Genomic DNA, 22559 nt, shown 5'->3' with positions numbered 1-22559 from the left:
GAGCTGCGACCGCTGCACGAGCGAAGGAGAGCGGAGAACGAATGAAGAGAATGAAAAAAAAGGAAGAGGCGACGGACGGCACAACCGCTGTGACTCGGCACCTCCTCCCCCCCCCTCCTCCTCATCCGTGTATGCCTCCCCTTTCCACAGATCCTGCCGTCCTCACTGTGCATCCACGTTTTCTTCTATTTTCCCTTGTTGTTAGCACAACGGTTTGTTTGCGCTCACTCCGATATCGTGCCGAAATAGCGGTCGCCAAAGTCACCGAGGCCGGGCACGATGTACCTGTTCTCATCCAAGTCGTCGTCGATGGCGGCGGTCACAATCTGGATTTTGGGGAACCGACCGAGATACTTCCTGATTCCTGCGGGGGCGGAGATAAGGTTCAAGAAGATGATGTCCTCCTCGAGCACGCCGTACTCGTTGATCAGGATCTCCGTCGCCTTGATGACGCTCCCACCGGTCGCGCACATTGGGTCCAGCAGCAGCACGCGGCGCGAGGCTACATCTGTGGGCAGCTTGCTATATGTGAAGCGTGCATCGGGAGTCTTGTCGGTGCTCGTCTCGTCGCGTTGAACGAGGATCTTGCCGATGCGGACACCGGGGCACATCTCACGCAGCACGCGCTCCATCGACTCGCCAGCACGCATGATGGAGACGCCGATGATGCCGCGGTCGTCCGGCCGAACACCCCTGTACACAGCACCTACTGGTGTGATGACATTAAACGGCTTCACAGGGATCAAGCACAGCGCCGCCTCAAAGATGAGGCGTATGATGCGCTCTGAGTAGAAGATGAAGTCCGTGCGCTGAGTCTCCACGTCGCGGATGACAGTGAAGAGGAAATGAAGCTGCGGCGTCTGTGGCAGCAAGTGGAGGTGTCCGGGGAACATGTTCAGAATCTGCATGGTGCTCTCGCGATCCGTTGGCGAGGTGCCTTCCTGTTGAGACATCTTGTGTTTTTGACCTCGAAAGCGTTAACGAAGAGAGAATAGCAAATGAGAAAGCAGAGAAGCTGAAACCAGATTCTCTGCGTATACGTGTGTGTGTGTGTGTGTGTGTGTGTGTACTTTCTCTTGAGGCCCAACTTTGATGCTGCTGTTTGCTTCGGTTGCCCGTTTACAAACCCTATCGTGTCTATGTGAGTGTATGCGTGTCTGTGCAAGCTTGATGGCGCGAACGTTGCAGGTCCTGCACGTCAGCGTCTCAAGCAGAGAAGAAGGAGGGAGCGAGGCAGCGACGAAACAGCAAGAGGGGAGGGAGGGGGAGGGGAGATCCGTTGTTGGTGTCTTTTGTTTGTTTGTTTTTCGTTCACTTCTCAACTCGTCACCAGTGCGCGTGGTCGAAGTACACGAAAAACAAAAAGATAAGAGCATGAAGAGAAGCGAAGGAATTATAGTGGAGGGGGGAAGGGGAAAGGGCGAAAGGAGCAGGAGGCGAAGAGAGGGCGACAGCGATCCACCGGCAAACGGCAACATACATACGGGGAGCGCCAAAGAAGCCAAACGAGGGGGAGCGAGAGCGAGAGAGAAAGTGAGAGCGAGACATGGCGCGTAGCAAACGGAAACGGAAAGGGAGGCGGCCACGCGGGACACATGAGGAAAGAGGGTTAGAAAGGAAAGAGCATCAGAAGGCACGGAGATCCAGGGAGCGTGAATGCAGCGAGGATGGTGTCTGCCGTTACACGCACACGTGCAGGAGGGCTAGTACGTCCATTATAGCTCGAGTTCGCCTTTCAAAATAGAGGAAACAGCAGGGCAACTGTCGATGCTCGAATACATCGGCCCCGCACACGCGCACGCACTTGCGCACCCCGCACGGTCCTCATCCAAGGTCCTCGTCTCCAGCTCACTTTCATCGTTTATTTCCCCGTTTTGCATCTTGATACGCGTCAAGAAAATGATGACGGTGTAAGAGCAAGACAGGGAGGGAGGGGGGGGGGGGGGGGGGCACCGGACCAGACAGCAAGCCGAGGCTGGAATGGCAATGAAAGCTCCAAGAAGCTAGACGCTCCCTGTACATCGAAAACCTAACGAAACGAGAAAAAGGAAACGCTTGGCGATGCCCTCCTCGAGCCTCTTGCCCTCCCCCCAGCTCTCGGAGCTCCGCCAAAGACGTGCCAGACGAGAAATGGGAAAGGAAGGGGAGAGAGCGACAGTGAGGAGAGGGGCAAACACATCCACACAACATGCACCTTCGCCTGCGAAAGCAAAAGAACATCGATATCCGCCCCGGAGGTTGCAGAAGAAGAGAGCAGAGAATAGAGCAGGGCCGTGGGGAAGGGGATCGCCTATTGAGGGACTCAGACGTTACGTTGCGCGGGTGAATGCCTTCCAACCTTCCCCCCCCCACCCCCACACACACACACCGCTTGGCACCTGCGCATCGCTTGTGTTCTGCAGCACCACCACCACCACCACCCCGTAAAACCATACCTTCACTTTTCGAAGCGACCTTTCATGCTGACCAAGCGGCGGAAGTCCTCGAGGCTGATGCGGCCGTCGCCGTCAAAGTCAGCCGTGCTCACCAGAACCGCAAGCTCCTCTTCGGTCAGCTCGCCGAAGCCGACGCGCGCCATGATGCAGGACAGGACTTCCTCCTCCACGTAGTGCGTGTTGTGAGGGTCGTAGATGCGGAAGGCTTCGCCGACGGCGTCGAAGCCGATGTCTGCGCTCCGGATGCCTTGGGTTCCGTGCGTGCCGACGAGGTACGCGTCGAAGCTAGAGTTGAACGCTGAGCGCGTGTTTTGTGCATTTTGCCCTTCTGCCTGGCCGGCTTGAGCGGCGCCAAAGGTTCGCTGGAGCTGCTGAAATGAGTTGATGAGGTCCCACAGCTGATCAACGTCGAGACCGGCGCGCGCGCTGGTTGCGTTCGACCCTCCCACACCACTGGCAACTCCTTCGCCTGACAAAGCACCATTGGCATGAACCGCATCTCCGCCGTCGTCGAAGGATAAGTTCGAGGGACGCGCCGATGAGGCGGCCTGGGCAAGTGACGAGGTTGTGGGCCCGCCGGTGCTACCACCGCAACCGTCAGCAGCGCCACCATGCCGCGCTGCTACGGCAGACCTCGCTGCACTGGATGCAGTACCGCCGCCGCCTGTAGAGCCGCTGGGGTCTTCGACAAGAAACTTATATTCTTTGCTTGTCAGGTGTGGGTAGAAGGCGGAGAGGCGGTGCTTGAGGTTTCCCATGGTGAGCAGACCGCTGCCGTTCACGTCGAGAAACTCAAAGGCGGCCGCTACGTCTTCACGGGTGAGTTGAAAGGGTAGCAGCTCCTCGTGTTCGTGCAAAACATCACCCGAATACAACGGAGAGTCAGTCGCTGCCTCATCAGCTCTACCGCGCCTGCCATAGTGCTCACGAGCATCAGCATCACCTCCTGCACCATGAACAAACGACGTGTCAAGGCTCAGATCACCGCTGTGCAGCGGACCGCCGATAGTGGGATCAAACTTCACGCTGCGGTTCAACTTCGGCCGTGCTGGTGAAGCGACGACGGACGTCGTCGAGGAGGTGTTTACCACCGAGGTCTGAGGCGTTCCGTTAATGCTAACGGCGGATGGTGAGCACAACGGGTCCATCACCTCTGAAGAAGGTGGGAAAGAAAATGGGAGAAGACTGCGAACACAAAAAGAGGGGAAGAAGAGGAAAAGAAATGGAGCCTCACTCGCATTCAGCAGGTGTGACGAGAGATCGGGCAGACGCGTGTGTGTCTGTGCTTGAACGTCCTCCCGAACACACAACAACAACAACAGACGACGAGAAAAAAAGAAGTCCGACGCGCTCTACTCTCTGTTTGCTGCCACACAGAAATGGACGGAGGCGAAACACTTTGTGACAATCACACATATAGACGCACACAGCCACGCCGAAAAGATTCTGCAGCACGCCTCGCCTCACGCCAGGGTTCGTGTCGAAAGCTGCTGAGCGTTTTTTTTCTCTGTTTCGTTTTCTTCTGCTGCTTGCCTGCGCGCTTGTCTTTGGTGCGGGGTTTGGTTTGTGTACACGCACGCAGTTGGTGGTGGCGCGTGCGGCTGCAAAGCTGCAGACACATTCCGAGAAAGGCGAAAGAAAAGCAGCAGACATGATAGTGACTGTTGGAATGGGGCAAGCATGAGAAGCGCATGCGTGTGCCGAGGGAGTCTCGGTAGGCGACGTAAAGGTGGTTAAGAGGCAGCCTACACTTCGCTGCAAATACACGCGCATTGAAGCACGCTGTGTAACGGCAGCCCATAAAGGAACGAGCAGAGCACTCATGAGCGCTTCATAACAACTTCGCTTGCTTACATATATATCCTTGATGTTTGCTACGACGGCGACAATCTATGCACCCCAGGACTTAAACAGGGAAGAGAGGGTGGCACACAGTTGCCGTGCAGTGCAGAAGCCTTGAGGACACAGCAACCGACACCTGTCAAATGGGTAAGAAGAAGCACTTTACTGTGTGATAAGACAGCCTCGACCCCCCCCCACACACACACACGCACACACCTTCCTCCTGTGGATTTGAGAGAGGAAGCGATGTCTGCATGCGCGTGGATGCATCTGCTTGTGTGTCACCACACCGAGTAGCTCTGCTTTGTCTTCTACTCCGAGTCAACGAGAGAAAACAAAAGAGTTCAGCCTGTCATGCCAACGACGGTGAGCACGCTTCTTGAAGAAGACAAATGGAAGCACTGTACAGGAAGTTGAAGAGGGGGAGGCAAGCACCCGCATCAGCGCTAGCTCACAATGCCTGAAGCGCATCCGCACAGTGACCTGCCGCACTGCGTGGTGATTAAAAGAATCAGTGCCTGTCCTCAGAGCATACTCATCACCTACCCCTCCCCCCCTCCCCCTCCACCACGGCGTGCACTATCCATTTGCTTTTGCTTTACTTTTGCGAATCATGCGCTGACATGCACACGGACTGCCAACGCAAGGTGGCAACGCAGAAGGAAGGCGCACGCAAAGGAGTTCGTGGTCGCGTGAGCCACTGCAGCAGCAGCGCCGATTCGAGTAACTTCACTCTTGGTGGCACAAAGCAGAGGTGATGGTGGTAGCGATGCGGCCCATATCCCACAACTCCCCCCGCCCCTTCCACGGCGTGTGCACCACGGTGAAGTAGCAGAAAAGGTAGCCACACAGGTGGGGACCGGGCGGGGGAGAAGAAGCTGGAGGCACTGATCGCCACATTTCGTAAGCCGACGCAGTGGAGGCAACAGTTACAAAAGGAAAAGGCATGCACAACCGAATGGGGTAGCACCACCTCCACTTGGGCACGCAGTGTGCGCCATCTGCGATGCGCGAGAACGAGTCGGCCGCGTCTCTGGCCCGCCCTTTCCCCACCTAGCCATTCAATGTTTCTTGTCGGGGTAAGCCCTCTCTCTTCGCACGTGCCCCTCACACCGCCGCTTCCCTTTACGCCATATTTGTGCCACAACTTCCTACGTTACTTTCGCCTCCACGTTCCGATCCATCTGTTCCGTCTGCCTATCGGCCAAGGGACGCTGCAGGACAAAGAACGCACATCGGTACACCAGCTGCTTCATGCTGCGTTGATTATTCGTGTAGGTCGTGTCGATAAAAGACGGCGGCCCATTCAGCACGAACCCGATCCGCTGCGCAACTGTGAGGACCTCGCCCAGCGACAACTCAATCGACATGTCGTCCGCGCTGTCGGCAAAGTGGTAAAGTAGCGGCCCGACATTCACCCAGTATCCGCCAGGGACAAGAAGGTTGTAAATGATCACGAGGTACTCGATGATGTTGTGGGCAGTGTCGATGAAAAAGCACGTGGCCACGACCGACCACGTCTTGTGCTGGTGTGGCTTTGCGTACACCTCTGTAAAGTCGCCGGCGACCATGGAAAGCTGGCCAAAGGAGAGGCCCTTGTCACGCAGCGCATCAATCGCCTCGGACGCGCACAAGTCGGGGATCTGCACCTCGGCAAACTGGTCAGCGCGGTTGACTAGATTGCATGTGCTGTCACTGTAGGGATAAATCTTGTGTTGACATGATTCGAACACGTGATTCTGAATATAGTGGCCGGCGATCAGCATATGGTAGCTAAACTCGTTTGCCTGGGCAAAGAAGCCGTGGAGGGCAAGTTCTACAGAGAGCCGGCAGAGTCCAGCACCAGGGATCAACACGCGCACGTTCTCACGCTCGCTGCGATTGGGGAAGCAGCGATCCAGCGTATCCAGAATAGGCTTGTACACACAGTCCCGCTCCGCCACACCTTCGGCGGACCAGTCGCGCACGAACTGGCGCAGTGTCGAGAAAACCTTGTTCATGTCCAATGGCGTCGGCGGAGGAACCTCCTTCATGAACACCGTCGTACCCTCGGGCCAGTAGCTGTCGAAGAGCTCCTCGCTTGCCTCGCAGATGGCGTCGAAGAAGGCGCTGTTCACCTTAATGCACTCTAGGTACTTCTCGAGGATCTTGTCCAAGTCTATACACAGCAAATGACGGTGCTGATCCTGCAGCTTGCGGAAGTTGGTGCACCGCATCTCGCGGGCAGCCAGCGCCTGGCGCTTGTAATCGTGGAAGGCGCGCACGGTGCGCAGAAAGCTAACGTGGTCCTCGACCATGTCCGGATCAATGACCGCACCAGGCGCTGGGGCGTGCGGCTGATATAGGGGTACCGACAAGCCAATCGCGCTCTCCATGGAGTACTGAGGTGGGGCCGCGTCTTGGTGCTCATCGTACGGAGCCTCGTTAGACTTGCCGCCAATCGTGTGCGGTGTGAGCGGTGGTAGTGCTGTCGAGGCACCGCTGCTTCCATCGCACCCCGCTACTCGCTGGTCGGCCGACATCCTCGATGCACACGCGCGTGCGTGCGAGAGGAGAGAATGGGATGATGCAACTATGTAAGGTAGATGTACTTCTGCGCACAAGGGCGAGACGGTGAGTCACCTAGCACTGAGCTCCTCTCTCTCTCCTTCTTGGTTCCTTTATTCAAAAACCCTTCGGCTACGATGAATATGTTTCTTCGTGAGTGTCACGCACGCGTACTCAGCTATGCATATCGTATGTGTAGAAGGAAGAGGTAGAGCAGCACAAGGAACGCACAAACACATGCGACAGAGAAGGGGTCATTGGCGGGGAGGGAGGGGTGGGGGTGGGAACTGTGGGCATCCCCGAGGGGGCTCACGTCCAACGGTTTCATGCGACTCGAGGAAAGTCAAGAGTACACACAGAAAAAGTCAGAGGCGCAGACAGCGACACACACGCGCAGACATGCACAGGCACGTTTGCAGGCCTCTGTTCCATGCACGCCGGTTGCATGCTGCGGTTCCTCTTCCACACCTGCACTTCGAATCGGCCGTGACACTGCGGGAAATGGTGACTAACGAAAGAGAGAAAGCAAAACCGTGGTGATGGACGTGGCAAGTTTTGCATTGTTGTTTTTTTTCCGTTGTTTGGGGGGGGGGACTTGGTTGGCTTTGTTTCGTACTTGCCAAACGTGCTGTGTGTCCTTCAACCATCATTGCGTGTGTGTATGTGTGTGTGTGTGTGTGCTCCTTTTTTGGCTGATCTGTTGTGCTCGGGCGACAAGCTCAGCAGCGTGACAGACTGGCACACACATCCACACACCTGCATACACACACAATTATGCGCTCCTCACTTCAAGCTGCGCCGCTCGACTACACAACTGTCAGCATTCATGCGCGCGGGTGTAAAAGGGCGTCTGTGGGCCAGGTAGACGTCACAACACGCCCAGCGCGTGCAGATGCAGGTAGTTGGAGAGGTCGCGCTGTAGGCTGTAACGCATAGCATGCATTTGAGCATACAGGTCTGTCAGCACGGCTCGGCTTTCCTCTTGGGTGCGCAGCCACGCCTCCAACTCGTAGCGGAACTGCTGCGTGCACAGCTCCCCACGGTACCAGCCGCGTAGCTCTTGGACTGTGTCACTGTAGGCACGCAGCTGCTTCTCCACGACGCTTTCGGCGGCGGCAAGAGCATCGTATTGGCAGCGCAGCACTGCCACGTCCTCTTCGTTCGTGATTGGCAACGGACCGAGCGTGGCTGCATCAGAAGACCCGTCGACAGTGGACGTCGAGCTCTGGGTCAACGTCGTAGCAGCCTGCAGACAATCGCGCGCTTGCTGAGCTGCGGTGCCGCGAGCCCACGCATGCAAGTCACCGTGCTCCAGAGACCGTGGATACTCGCGCAACGATTGAAAGAAGCGGCGAGACGACGTCGTCGGCGCCGTCCTTTTCGGCGATGCTGCCATGCCCAACGGTGGAGACGGCGGAGAGCTGGTGTAGCCAGGGGCTCTTGCTTTGTGCGCCCCGTCTTCGTCCGCGCCTGACGCATTCGACGAAGTGCTCGACCGCGATCGGTCCCGCTTCTGTCCCTGCTTCTTATCTGATCCCTCTCCACTCAACTCGGGGTGCCGCTTGCGGGTGTCAAGCACGACATCACGGTCGACGTAGCGCTCCATCGCGTCCATCTGCTGCACTGATGCAGGCCAGTGCAGCGCTAGAGCTGGGTAGGCACGGTTCACCGCCTTGTGCCGCGTCTTGCCGTCGGCGAACCCTTCCAAATTCATGAGCAGGTAGCCGTCGCTCTTAAGTTCACGCAGCCTTGGTTGGCGCGGGTGGGAAGAGGTGAGCTGCTCGACAGCCGCGGCAACGTCGCGCTCAGTGTACTGCATCGGCTCCGCATTCGACGCATCCATCGACGGAAGTACGCAGACGCGGCTGGCAACGGCGGACGAGGGGGAGGTGACTCTTGTTGTGCACAGCTCGCGGATAACATGAGGGATGGTTTGCCGCTGCGGGGCCAGCACCTGCACCAAGCGTCGTACAAGCGCGGCGTGCTGCTCTATCAACTGGTGGAGAGGAAGACCATGTAGAGGCGAAGACGCTGCGGGTAACGAAGATGCCTCCTCCGTGGCTGTCGTGGTCACCACGGAGGATGCGGTGCTGAGTAAGGAAGACGTCGCCTGGTGATGTACGTGGGCATCGCTGTTGCACCCCCTGGGGTCCGAACTCGTGACCGCGCCAGTGGATGCTGAGCCGGAGTGTGGTACCTCGCCATCGGTGCGGTTTTCCCTTGCCGTCTCGCCTTCGTCTGACAGAAGCGTTTGCGTCCACGTGTCAGGCTTCATGTAGTAGCGCATCGCGGTAATGCGCGATGAGCACCCAGTTCCTGTGTTCTTTTCCGGCTGATGCGGAACGCTCACCACCGCTTCGGCGGCTGCTGTCGCGTCAATAGCGGCAAGGTGCTCCGGATTCGCCCACCAGGCATCCCCCGTGTCGCCGTCGCCTATCGCCTTCGCCATGACTAGCTCAACCGTCCATCGACAGCAACTTCTTGCATCTTCGAAAACCGCATACATTCCCGGCGGCTCAACAGAGGCACAGGCATGGCCGGTTCGCACCTGACAATCGTCCTTTGAGCTCTGTTGATTGTGAGGCAGCTCAGTGGCGAGATAGGCGGTGACGCCACCGCGTCTGCCCTGCGTCATGGCCCGCTTCAGTAAGTCAGGCAGTGTGCCCACCACGCACGACGAACACGGCGCTGACGACAAGGACAAGGATGAGGACGCCATGAAGGGGAGGGGAGGGTGAGGGGTCACGCTTGCCAGATGTGAGATGGTTCAAATATTCCTCACCTTTTCAGCTGCTGCGCCACTGCGTACGTCCGCCGCAGCCGTCGAGAAAGAAAGCAAAAGGCCGTTTCCGTGCAGCGGAGGAGAAGTGGGAGGAAGTGAACAAGAGAGGCAACAGAAGGTGTGACGGTGCGCATGCTAAGCGGAGGAGGGCGAAGAGGGTAAGCATCGAAGAGGATGGCCACGGACCGCGGCATCACCTTGCGCACCACCAGCTGGGGAGGAGATGGAGCGGGAAGGGCGAGCTGGGGAAAAGAAGCTGCCATTTGTTTCTTCGGCTCCTTCAGCTCCCTGGCTGCCGCCTCTCACCACCCTCAGTGTGTTGTTTCCACATGCGGCTTTCATGGGCACAATTGGTGTCATCTAAGTGAACGGCATGCTTGCACAACGTCCCATCATCATAGATACGTGAGTGCCTGTGTGTGAATGGCATCGACAAGTGCAGAGGGGGGAGGGACAGCGTGAGCAGTGAGTGTTCGTTTTTCGTTTCGTGTGTGTGTGTGTGTGTGTGGGTGGGTGGGTGGGTGGGTGTGTGGCCATAATGCACACGACAGGATAATAAAGAAGAGGAGAAGGGTTGAGGCAGAAAGGACGAAGGACACCGAAAGCACGCGCACACGCCCAGGTCAGACAGCACACAAAATCAACTTGCAACAGAGCTGTGTGTTCTTCTACCAGCGCCGTGCGCGCTCCGCCACCACGCGAGCGGCCTCCTCACGACGCTCCGCGGCGGCCCTTTCACGAGTAGCACGCTCCGCCTCCATGCGAGCCGCCTCGGCTGCCTTCGCCTTCTTCCGCTCCTGCACAACTCGCCGGTGCTCAGCCTCACGCTCGCGCTCCCGCTGTGCTTCGCGCTCCCGCTCCTCCTCCTCCTCCCAACGCCTTCGTGCCGCAGCTGCTTTTCGGCGCTCCTCGCGAACGGCCTCCATGCGTCGGATCTGCTCTCCCGTGATGCCACGCGGCGCAACCACCCTCAGCACAGGCGGCGTGCCAGGTGGTACGGTGTATGCTACCTCGTCGTCGAAGGCCTCCTTGCCTTTCTTCTTGCCCTTTGCGCCTGCACGGCCATCTGCGGAAGCGGCAGCCGTCATCGGGGCTGGAGGGGCGGCACCAACGAGCACAGTGTCGTTCGCCAGTGGGTCATCGGTGACGGTGCTCGTCAGCTTCACCTCGTACGATCCGCCAATCACCAACGGCTGAGCTTCCTCACCGGCTTCGCCACCTCGGCCTGCCGAGGGCTTGGCGGGGCGGCGCGTGCGCTTCACCTTCGGTGGCGACGGAGCAGGCGTCCACTTGGAGAACGGAATGCTGTCCGACACAAAGAGCGGCAGCGGGTTGCCCATGCGCTCCTGGTAACGCGCACAGAGCGTGCCGGCAAGCTCCGTCCTGTAACTCGTCAGCAGCACCATGTCCTCGACCGGTTCCAAAGGCTCCCCTACCACGCAGGCGGGACAGACTCGCACCGGGGCTGCTTGCCCAGTGATGGTGGGCAGCGGGCGCGCATACGTCAGACAGTGCCGGACGCAGCACAGCCGGCCGCAACTCGGGCAGTTGGCGCGGCGCAGCGCCGGTGTGGCAGCTCGGTTGCACGTCTCGCATTTTGAAGGTCCCGCTTTCGTCTTGACCGTATCGGTGACTGTGCGGTATGGCGCCTGCACCGGCAGCACGCGCACCACCAGCACCGTGTCGGCCATCGTGGTGACCGCCACCTGCGTGAGAAGACGCAGGTCTATGCGCTTCTGCAGAGTGAAGCACGGCGTCAGTGTCATGGCGACCGATTGCTTCTCTTTCACTGCTGCGGCCGCACGGTTGGAATGCTTTGCGCTACTACTCGGCGGCTGCGAGGACGGCGGCAACGCTTCTGTGGACGTCGGTGTCTCGCGCACCATGTACAGCACGTCGTGCGTCGTGAGGAAAATGAACTCCTTGACGGTTTTCGCGGTGGCCCAGTTGACAACGCGATCGACGGCGCAGGAGAAGACAACACGCGGAGGGTCCAGCTCACGGGGTCGCTCCCAAACCATCTCGCGTGTGAGAGCATTGAAGAAGAACTTCTTGCGGGGTCGGCCTGCCTCGCCCGGAGTCCAGAAGGAGTGCCACGCACTGGCGATGGGGTCAAATTGCAGGATGGCATCGAGGGCCACGGTGAGTCGGTTGGAGAGCGCACGTGGGACTGCGCTAGTGCCGCCGACTGCGGCAGGGCTTGGCACGGCCACCACGGCGTCAGTCTCCACGTAGATGCCCTCGTAGGCTCGAAAGACACTGTCGGCACGGCGCGTCTTGCGGTGCCGCGTGTACGTGCGGTCCAGCTTCGCCTTGAGGCAGAGGAGCTGCTTGCACTGCGTGTAGCGCCGCCACGCACGTTGAATGGTGACAGATAGGGCATGAAAGGCGGCTTCGCGGCTCTGCTCAAGTGCCAGGAGATGCTCCGGCTGTCGAATAAATACCTTACTGGTGCCAATCGCAAAGGAGTCGGGTGGCAGCACCCCTTGCTCTTCCTGCAGGCAGGCGAGGATGGCCTCGCACGCCGCCCTGTCGGTGCCTCGAAAGGGCCGTGGATAGGTGCTCGGACACGTGTATTTGAAGCGGTTAAGGAACTTGTCAAAGTATTGCCGGTAGCTGTAGCCCGCTCGCCGCACCCGCACGTTCTCCAGGAGGCCGAGATACTTCACCTGGTGCAGCACCCGCGCCTCGTCGAAGAAGTTGGCCCGCTTCACGTCGTTCGATTTGATGGTACGCACGTAGTGGGGTGTGCACTGCTTCAGCGTGCGCACAAGATCGGCGGCCTGCTGGCGGATCTTGAAGCCGGCTGTGGTGTAGGCGCGACGAGCTCCGCCGGCCCCGGTAGGCGATGACGCCGCCGCCGTCAAGCCGTCCGCCAGCACCTCCGTCAGAATTTCCAGCAAGAAGCGTGCCTGACTTTTTGACAGCACATCGACCACGTCCGCGCCAAGTCGATCCTTGTTGCGGCCAACGAAGCCGTCCGTGCTGTACTCGACGTCGCCAGCGTAGTGCTTGACAATGAAGCCGCGCTCGCTGCGCAAAAAGTTCGGGTGGCTGCTGTATGTCATGCCCAACTTGTCCAGCAGCTTGCGGTCCGCTACAGACTCCTCCTCCTTTGCCATGGTGATGCACACGTCGTCCATGAGCGCGAACAGGCCTGGCGGACGGTCGTTCTCGATCAGGTCACAGACGACTTGGTTGTCAAAGTACTTGATGTCCTCCCACGGTATGTGCTCCCGCACGTACTCCTCCTGCTCCACTCGCAGCGTCAGCTCAATGAAGATCTGCTGCAGCTTCTCGTTCACGTAGTTGATGCAGAACTGCTCAAACCCGTTCTTGGCAAAAATTTCGAAGCCGTAAATGTCAAGCACGCCGAGCATGAGAGCGTGAGGAGCGTCGCCGAAGGCGGTGTTCACGGAGCTGACGATGAACTCAAAGACACCCTCGTAGAGAACCTTCGCCACGGCGTCGCGAGTGCTGCGGCACTGCTGCACATCGAGAGGGGAGAAGACCACCTCCGTCGCGCCCATCTGCAGCTTTCGCCACGTCAGAGCCTTCAGCAGCGCTGAAGCATCAACGCCGAGCTGCTGCGCGACAAACGCGAGCTCCTTTGGATTGGCAACGGTGCATGGGTTCTGCCCCGCCGCCAGCGCCCCGCCCTCCTCCGGTGCCACAAATTCAAGCTCGCCGAGGTGCAGCACCAGGCACAGAACCTTGACGACGGACACCTGATCCTGCGCCACCATCCCCATCGCATCCATCGCAATGAGCGTCTCACGCCAGCCGCGCAAGTCATCGATGCCGACGCGAGACGTGAACTCCTCCGCGTGTTGACCAGGCCCCAATGACGGGCGCAGAAACTTCCACGGATAATGCGCTGAAGACGGAGAGGAAGAGGCGAAGGACTGCGACTGGCCAATGTTGGTGCTACTGCCTCCCCTATGCATGCGCATCTCCTCAAACACCTCACGCCACGCAATAGGGGCATGGCCACCGCCATCGTTGTCATAGTCGTCCCACGCAGCAGCAGCGCCCTTCCGGTTGCCGCCCTTGCCCTCTCTCAAGGGCTGGAGCCCGCTGCCGCCACCGTGCAGCTCAGCAGCTGCGCCAGCGCATACCTGGTAGAAGATGTGGAAGTTACACTCCCCCGCCTGCTGACTTGACACACGGGACTTCTCGAGCAAAAAGTGCGAGAGGTGCCCACCAACCGGGCCGCCGCGGATGTCGAAGTAAATCTCGAGGAACTTTCCAAAGCGCGAGCTGTTGTCGTTGCGCAGCGTCTTGGCATTGCCGAACGCTTCCAGTAGAGGGTTGGACTCGAGAATGATGCGCTTGACCCGCTGCATGTCTTTCGTGTTGCCAGAGACTGCGGAGATGTACTGCATAATGTGCTTCGATGCCTCCGTCTTGCCGGCGCCCGATTCACCGGAGATGATGACGCACTGGTTCTCCTCCTCTGATACCATGCTGCGGTACGTCTCCTCGGCCAAGGCGAAGATGTGCGGCCCGCCAAGAGCGGCGTCGCCGGGCTCCTGTCCCTCAAGCAGCGCGTATCGCGCGCCGCTCAGCCGGCCACTGTGCCTGTAGAACTGCATGTGCGCATCATTGTACAGGCCCTGGATCTCCTTGAAAGGGTTCACCACGAGCAGCACAGAGCCGATGTTTGTGTAGATCAAATCCTCGCGATGGCGCACAGAAAGGTTATCAGTGATGGCCTTCTCGCTGATCTGCGGGAGGAGAACAAGATCCTCGACGCCAACCGTCTCGCGCTGCTTGTAGTCAGACGCCATCGCAATATGACCTATTTTAAAAAGTGATTGTTCGAGATCCCAGTGTCTCTTTTCTCCCTTTCAAGAGCAGCCAGAACTAGAGCACCAAACCGCGCAATATATATATATATAGAGAGAGAGAGAGATGCAGATAGAATGATGGGGTCGATGGACCACCGTTGCGGAGGCCTATGGGAGTTGCGATAGCGACAGCCTCTGCACTAGAATGTTGAGATGCGCGCCGAATGCGCTTGTTGAGCATCTGATCGTGGAGGTATCGTGTGTGTGTCTCTGTGTGTCTCTGTGTGTGTGTGTGTGTCTGTGTGGTCGACCTAACTGTTCCGTTACTCACCTTCGAAGAGGAAGAATACAGCAGAAAATGCGACTGAAATGGCACGCCGCAAGCAAGAGCTGCACGCGATTGTTGTGAGTAAAGCTATGTCTTTCGATCTCCCTCGCACTCACTTATGACCGCCGCTGCTCGAGCTCGAGCCTTCAGCAGTGTGTCTCGAACCTCAGCGCGAGGAGAGAGAAACAGCGAAGGCGAGGGTGATGTTGGTCCAATAAAGAAGCTCATGAGAGAGTGTGTGGGCATCGAGAGAGAAAGACAAGCGAAAAAAGGCGCGCGGTGCCTGCGGCAGGTGGTCAGTGACCGCGATATTGGAAGCGATGGCGCCGCACTCTCCAGCGCCTTGCCACAAATCGGATACTCCACTCCACCGCCACGAACGAACACCGCCCACATGGCAGGCTTCACCGGAAACGCGTGCGTTGACGAGTAGAAGCAAAAACTGTAACAAGTACGCGACACGTTGTTCGTGTTCGCTCTTTTTTGTTATTTGAACGTGTCGTCTCTTGCCCTTCTGCTCCTCGTTGGGGTTGCGCTTGAAACTCGTGAAGGCAAGCGCTACTGCCCCGATTGCGAGCTCATACGGCTCACCTTCCGGCATGCTGCTCACACGCATACACGCACACGCATATATATATACATATGTATATATGTTTAGACATGCACATATATGGATATATCATGCGCATGTACACGGACAGGTAAATCTATGGGCGCACAGGGGCAAAGAAGGCCCGAGGAAACGACGCGAACAAGGAGCGAAGAAAATACGCTAGAAAGAGAATAGAAACGCATTCGTGGCGGCTGACGGAGCCAAGGCTTAGATGACGGTCCATCCGGTGGCGACGGGCGACTGAGTGGGCAGTGGACATAGGAAGGGCCGGCAGCAGTGCGGAACAATAAAGTAAGGCAAAGAAGCCGTGAAGCGCACAAACGAACAACGTAAGATGAAAAAGGCAGCAAGCTCATCTGACAGCTCAATGCACGCAAGCACACCTAGTATTCCCTTCCCCCCCCCCGCTCCGCCCACGCGATCCCTCTACTTTTTTCTCTTTCGCGTGACATCCTCCCATCCTCAACCCCCTGTCTCTACCTTCACAGACAGCTCCACCTTCTCCACCCTCCCTCTGCCAGCCACCCTCGACCCTTGATCTGTTCCTTTCTTGAGGGGGCTCAAATTTTTGTTCTCTCTCAACGGCACTGCTTTAGCATCGAGCAAGCCCATTTCCGAAGTTGAGACGTCCGGACCTGGTCTACCACGATCCCCCCTCGCTCCTCCTGTATCCTGTCCCACAGGCGCAAGTGCGCACATGCGCGGTTGCATTTCTGCGCCCCTTCTCGGGCTCTGCCTCCCCCTCCCCCTCCTCCCTGACTTGCCATCTTCCTATCTGTTCTGCATGACGCAACTGGCGCGTCCCAGCAAAACACATGAAAGAAGTGGAAAGAGGAAGAGAACACTGGGGAGTGAGCAGAAGACGGCGCAACTCAAATAAAGTCCAAGCAAAAGTAGGGAGATGCAGTGGGAAGTGCGGGGGGGAGAAGCGAGGGAGAGCGTGAGACGTCGAAACACGCAGAAACCATCCGAGACGAAAAAAAGGGAGCAAAACGAAAGCATCAAAGGCCTAAAAGACACGCGAAGGATAGAAAGAGAGATAGTTCGGGGCTCATAGTCGTTCAAGAGCGAGAGAGAGAGAGAGAGCATACAACACTATGCATCTTCTGCGTGAACTAGAAGAGGCGGGGAAAGGAAAACGAATTCAGTCGAAAGTGTGCGTGTGTCGGTGTGTAGAGAGAGAGGGGTGAGGGACGAAGGAGGAGGGGAGGAAAGGAACAGCTTCACTATATTGGAGGCAACCGTATCTGCCGAGATGCGCGCCAACGGCAGAGCTGCCTGCGCTCTCTGTACCGTGACCTCCTCATGAGGATATGGACACGCACATAAGCCCCTTTCACCGATTCTTGTATGTCTTTTCCTTCTCGACCTCTCACCTCGACATCCAAACCCTACCCTCCCCACCACCACCACTTCTTTTAATCGCCTCTGACACTAGAATCAGCGGATATGCACAGTGAAAATAAAAAGGAAGACAGGAGAGATGCGGGGCCGGAAGAGAGAGCAAAACGGAAGCAGCCTAGGGACACGCCAGAAAGGGGGAGGGAAAAAGGAAACGCCTTGTCCTGCAAATGACATCAGACACAACCGCATACACATACACAGGCAGAGGCCGACACACACACACACACACACGCAGCACAGTCCAGCAGCGGTGCAGGCATTTCCCCGGTATCAAGGGCAGAGAAAGCAGCAGCGGAGGGGGGTGAAGCGTGGTAGCAGGGCAGTGGACTTCTACATTCCCTGCAGCCTCAGGTCAACGCCCTTGCCCCGTTGCGTATGCAACGTCCCCCCAGCAAGATGAGGGACCAGAGGAAAGCAGGAAACAAAGGAGCTATTTCTCCTTCACCCAGTGCCTTGCTGAGGCATCAGATGGCATAAACAGCGAAAGAACCCAGAAAAAAAAACAGAGAGAAACAGAGGCGAAACAGATGGGAAGGCCATTGATCACCGTGTGGGAGGGAGGAAGAGTGGCGTTGAGCACCCGCGAGTGCCTCCTTTATACAGCATCCGTTTCTCAAGCACTGGAATCGAGCTTGTCTCTAGCCTTTGTGCGCGCGTGTACGATTCTTATCGCTTCGTCCTTTCCACCACGCTACTCTGCGGTGCCCCTTCTCTTTTCTTCGCTCGCCAGTGGAGGTTCGTGCAACGGAAGAGGGGACAAGGAAAGAAGGAGACGAGCGGATACGTCAGCAAAGCAGAGGGGCCCGCTGGAAGGGGAGAGAGCGAACTTCCAAAGACATGTACACCAGTGGAAGGAGGAGGAGGGGGGTGGGGAGGGGACCGGCAGACAAGGAAAAAAAGAGAGAAAGCAAAACCGTCCGAGGCAGACGCAGGCCTCGCACAGCTTCTTTCCATTTGTTGCCCACAACACCAGCACAAGCCGAGGGCGGCAGCGCTATGCGAAACAACTCTCCCGAAGCCAGCACGGCCAGTACAAGAGGAAGTGTAGTAGCCGCACGCAGCCCCACGAGTGCGCCGAAGCAAAAAAAAAACTTATAGAGAAGCAAGCTGGCAGTGTCAAGTGGAGCGCGTGACTGGTGGTGAAATCCGACAGAAAAGAAAAGCACGACGTCACCAATCGCAGGAACACAAGCGGCCCCTAATGCCTCCCAATACATCGACGGTACGTATGGTAAGCGAGAGGTGCCATGCAAGAGCTGCGCCACCGAATCGAACTGCACGAAAGCGTCGCCCCAAAGCAACCACGATCCCTCCGTGGTAGAAGCAAGCCACGAAAAATCGGTAACGAGCAAAACCCGGTCGCGGGTAAGTGCCGTCGCGCGGCACCCAGCCCTCCTCACGAGCTCGCGCCCGTGTACAGGTCATAGCGCATCATGTACTCCCCGCCAAGCGCCATCAGCTCCTCGTGGCTGCCCTGCTCGATGATGTGCCCAGAGTCTAGCAGGATGATCTGGTCGCAGTGGCGGATCGTTGTCAACCGGTGCGCAATGCTTACCGACGTGACCCCGTATTTCGCCTGGTACGCGTTGATGCCCTCTTGCACCTTCGCCTCCGTCACATTGTCGAGCGCGCTCGTCGCCTCGTCCAGCAGCAGCAGTTTCGGTCGCCGCAGCAGCCCGCGCGCGATCGCAACGCGCTGCTTCTGACCGCCAGACAGCGCGCTGCCTTTGTACCCCACTTCCGTGTTGTAGCCATCTGGCCACTTCACGATCTCCCAGTGGATTTGTGCAAGCCGCGCGGCCTCCTCGACTTCATCGTCCGTCGCGTCCTCGCGCGCGTAGCGGATGTTTTCCCGCACAGTCCCGCTGAACAGATTCGGCTCCTGGAGCACAACACTGATGTTGCGCCGCCACTCCGCGATGTCCAGTGACGACAGGTCCTTCCCATTCACGCAGATCAGCCCAGAGCGCCGATCGTAGAAGCGGGCAAGCATCTGAATGATCGTCGACTTTCCGCACCCCGTCTGCCCCATCAGCCCGTTGGCCGTTCCGTCGCCGAACCGCAGGTTCACGGACGCAAGCACAACCTGCTTCGGTCGCGCAGAATAGATGAACTGCACCTTTCGGAAGTCAACGTCACAGCCCTTGCCCAGATCCTTGTCGCCGGGCTGCTCGATGTCCACGTCAGGCACGCGGTCGATCACGCTGAACACACGTTTCGCAGAGCGCTCCGCGTCTGCCAGCTTCGTCGCGAATGCACCAGCTTCACCGGCGTTCTGCGCACCGAGCAGGATCGACATGCTCGCGATCATGACATCCGTGAATTGCGCCTCGCCCCGGTCAATCAGTTTGCTACCATACCAGAAGCACAGGGCGTAGGCGCTGTAATAAATAAACTGTGTGGCGCCATAGATGCTGCCGGCAATGATGCCCTTTTTTACACTGCGCGGCGTCTCTACTCGCAGTGTTGCCTCGAAGGCCTCAACGCGATCCGCCTTCATGTTGAACGATGTCACTGTGCGCACACTCGACAGCGCCTCCGTCACAATCGTGTCGCTTGTGTCACCCTCCTTGCTCTTTGTATACCCGTTCATCATCGTACGCTCAGCAAGGCTGCAGCCAATGAGCAACGGCATGCAAGCCAGCGCTACAAGCGCAAGCTTCCACTGGTAGATGAAGCTCACCACAACCCCAGAAGCAACAATGCATACCGTCTGCACTTTCAGGCCAATCGACGGGCCCCACAGCTGATGCACGGCCTCGCAGTCGCCGGATAGCATCCCGGCCAGGGTGCCAGCATCACGTCCGGGAATGTCAAAGAAGTTCATGTCCTGGCGCATGATCTGACGGAACAGCAACACGCGGATCTTCGTTGTCAAGTGCTCACCTGCGTATCCGTAAAAGCCGTGCAGAACCCAACCCAAGAAGGTTGCAAACGAAAAGAGAATAAACAGCGGAGCGTACAGGTTGGTTCCACTGCGCAGTTGTTCAACATTCTTGTTAACACTATACTCGCCAAGCACGCGCAGCATGTAGCCCATCAAGATGGAGCTCGTAGGTCGGGCGGCGCCACCGACCGCCGAGCCGAGAATACCCAGAGCCACAGCCCACGATTTGTCCTTATTCATTCCCATCAACCGTCGGAAGCCAACGTTCACATCATTCACTTCCCACTTGGCGAGCTCCTCGATTGGCACCTTCTGACGCGCCGTGCGCGGCGCCTCCTCGTCCAGGTGCGCAAGAGCCGCCTCGTCCAGAATCACGTTCAGGAAGTCATTTGCCTTGCCGCAGTCCTGCCCCCTTGCGCCGCTCCTCACGTCACCAGTAGACACGCCCTGGATCCTCGCCATGGCAGCAAACTCTCCACCGAGCTCCATCAGCTCGTCGAACGTCCCGCTCTCCGTGATCTTGCTCCCCTCCGCGCCGTCGTACTTCACGTAGTAGATGCAATCCACGTTGCGGATTGTCGCGAGCCGGTGCGCAATCACGATCACGGTCATCCCGCCCTTCTCCATCAGCCGGTCCAACGAACGCTGTACCTCCATCTCAGACTTCCGGTCCAGCGCACTCGTCGCCTCGTCCAGCAGCAGGATCGGCGGCCGCTTGACGAGTGCGCGCGCAATCGCGATTCGCTGCTTCTGCCCGCCCGACAGCTGAGAGCCCACAGCACCCACGGGCGTGTTGTACTGGTCCGGCAGGCTCATGATGGTGTCGTGGACGTTCGCCTGTCTGCAGGCCTCGATCACCTCCTCCTCCGTCGCGTTGGGTTTCCCCACGCGCACGTTCTCCATCATCGTCCCCGCGAACAGGTTGGGCTCCTGCGACACGATCCCGATCTGGTCGCGCCAGTCGCGCAGGCATAGCTCGCGCATGTCCACGCCGTCGCACAGCACGGTGCCGCCAGCAGGGTCGTAGAAGCGCTGGATCAGCCCGAGCATCGACGACTTGCCGCACCCAGACGACCCGGAGAACGCAATCTTCTGCCCGCACCTGATCGTCAGGTTCAGGTCGCGGAACAGTATCATGTCCGGGCGAGTCGGGTACGAGAACCGCACGTTGCGAAACTCGATGCTCTGCTCAAAGCCCGTTACAGGTACGCCGTCAGCGTCGATGTCCACCGGTGGTACACGGTCGATCGCCTTGAAGATCGCGTACGCGGCAGCACGGGACTCGGTGAATGCAGTCACGCTGGGTGCCACGAACCCGAGGCCAAGGCTACCCATCAGCACGGCCAGAAAGGTAGAAATGATATCCGCCATGTCACGGCGACCCCATTCGACTAGGTAGGAGCCGAAGAAAAAGGCGATAGTGTAGCTGAGATATACGAGGGCCATGATCACCGCTGCAGAAAGGTTGCCCGCAAACTCTTTGCGGATACCACGGTCCTGGGCGTGCAGGACCGCTTCAGCGAACCGCTGCAACTCGTAGTCCTCGCGGCCAAACACCTGCACCGTGCGGATGTTCTCCATCACCTCCGTCGCCAGAGAGCCGGCCTTCGCAAAGTGCTTGAGCGACGACTCTGTCATCTTGGACACGATGTTGCCGATTATGGCAGTCATAACAATAATGAAGGGCATCATGCCGACCATCACAAGCGTCAACTCCCACGAAAACGCGAAGCCGGCGATGTAGCCGATGATACCCATGGCGCCGTTCATGATACCCTGCGACAACTTATCGTTAATGCCATTCTGGATCACATGTGTGTCGCCCGTCATGCGAGCGGTCAGCTCGCCAGGGCTGTGCTCGTCGTGCCACCCAATGTCCTGGCGCAGCACAGCGCGAAAGAAGTTCAGACGGATGCGCCCTTCCTGACGAGACGCTGTCACCGTCCAGCATAGCACGTGGCCACCACAGGTCACGAACATGCCGATACCGACGTACACCATGATCAACGACATCTTCGCCGCGCTGAGCTCGACACTGCCCACGCCAGACATGAGATCCATTGCGATACGGCCAAATATAAAAGAGAAGAAGGGCATGCCGGCACCGCTGCAGATTGCAAAGATGGTGCCAATAATCATGAGAGCACGGTCAGTCGTGTCGGCGTAGCGAAAAATCGCTATAGGGCTCACACTTTCGTTCACCGCCGCCCTCTTAACCTCCTCCTCGGCACTGAACAGAGGATTGCGGCTGTCGTAGCCACTGCCGCCGTGCGTGCTGTCACTCTGATCGGCAGGCTTATTCACCAGTGCCAGCTTTCCCTCGTCCACATACACGTCATACGTGTGCGACATATCGATCAACTCCCTCGACTGCGGTGCCGGACCGTATCTATAGTCATTGTGTTCGCAACAGTCGCCGCGTTCGACCAGCCCCTCCGCAATGGGTTGGTGGGGAGAAAATGACCCCTGTCTATCCTCCCATTCAAAGACGGAGCCGCCCTTGGCGCTCGCACCCCTTTCAGAGCCCTCGGGCATGGCGTATACAGCGTGCAAGCTGCAAAAGTGGAGTCTCAAGCGGGAAGTCGGTACTTTTCCTCCGTGCGCCCCAGTCAGCAGAGGAGATAAAAAGGGGAAAGACGCTGGCCCGGGTGCGATGAGCTTTGGGCCTGTTACTTTCGTCTGCAGGGTAGTCGACGTGCGGGCGACGCGCTGCCGCTGGACGCGCTGGACACAGAGGAAGGCGACAAGCAAACCTACAACGGTACCCTCACCCCCCACTCACACACACACACACCAAAGAGCCGAATCGGGTCGAAATTGAGAGGTAATGCACGCGTGCCCCTCCCCACAGAGAGAGGGAGCGACAATAAAAGAAGAAAAAATAACGTAACAGCAACAACAAGAGCTGCGTCGAAGAGGCGGTATCGTGCC

The 22559-nt window shown here is 58.1% G+C and overlaps 6 protein-coding genes across 6 annotated transcripts; all 6 read right to left on the bottom strand.

The window, feature by feature from the left end:
- Positions 1–224: 224 nt before the first annotated feature.
- Positions 225–953, bottom strand: LMJF_34_1040 (putative uracil phosphoribosyltransferase; the record flags this gene model as incomplete). Its single annotated transcript, XM_001686145.1, has 1 exon — positions 225–953. The coding sequence occupies one exon, from the start codon at positions 951–953 to the stop codon at positions 225–227; it is 729 nt and encodes a 242-aa protein (XP_001686197.1).
- A 1484-nt stretch (positions 954–2437) lies between these two features.
- LMJF_34_1030 (conserved hypothetical protein) lies at positions 2438–3193 on the bottom strand (the record flags this gene model as incomplete). The annotated part of the gene is made up of 1 exon (XM_001686144.1): positions 2438–3193. The coding sequence occupies one exon, from the start codon at positions 3191–3193 to the stop codon at positions 2438–2440; it is 756 nt and encodes a 251-aa protein (XP_001686196.1).
- Positions 3194–5428: 2235 nt separating this feature from the next.
- Positions 5429–6799, bottom strand: LMJF_34_1020 (conserved hypothetical protein; the record flags this gene model as incomplete). The annotated part of the gene is made up of 1 exon (XM_001686143.1): positions 5429–6799. One exon carries the CDS (start codon positions 6797–6799, stop codon positions 5429–5431), a length of 1371 nt encoding a protein of 456 aa, XP_001686195.1.
- Positions 6800–7692: 893 nt separating this feature from the next.
- On the bottom strand, positions 7693–9459 carry LMJF_34_1010 (conserved hypothetical protein; the record flags this gene model as incomplete). The annotated part of the gene is made up of 1 exon (XM_001686142.1): positions 7693–9459. The coding sequence occupies one exon, from the start codon at positions 9457–9459 to the stop codon at positions 7693–7695; it is 1767 nt and encodes a 588-aa protein (XP_001686194.1).
- Positions 9460–10274: 815 nt separating this feature from the next.
- Positions 10275–14396, bottom strand: LMJF_34_1000 (putative myosin IB heavy chain; the record flags this gene model as incomplete). The annotated part of the gene is made up of 1 exon (XM_001686141.1): positions 10275–14396. The coding sequence occupies one exon, from the start codon at positions 14394–14396 to the stop codon at positions 10275–10277; it is 4122 nt and encodes a 1373-aa protein (XP_001686193.1).
- A 3741-nt stretch (positions 14397–18137) lies between these two features.
- On the bottom strand, positions 18138–22163 carry MDR1 (p-glycoprotein; the record flags this gene model as incomplete). The annotated part of the gene is made up of 1 exon (XM_001686140.1): positions 18138–22163. The coding sequence occupies one exon, from the start codon at positions 22161–22163 to the stop codon at positions 18138–18140; it is 4026 nt and encodes a 1341-aa protein (XP_001686192.1).
- Between the last annotated feature and the right edge of the window lie 396 nt (positions 22164–22559).

The sequence above is a fragment of the Leishmania major genome, chromosome 34, assembly GCF_000002725.2.
Source record: "Leishmania major strain Friedlin complete genome, chromosome 34".
Classification (NCBI taxonomy): Eukaryota; Euglenozoa; class Kinetoplastea; order Trypanosomatida; family Trypanosomatidae; genus Leishmania; species Leishmania major.
This window is presented reverse-complemented; position numbering and strand designations above follow the sequence as displayed.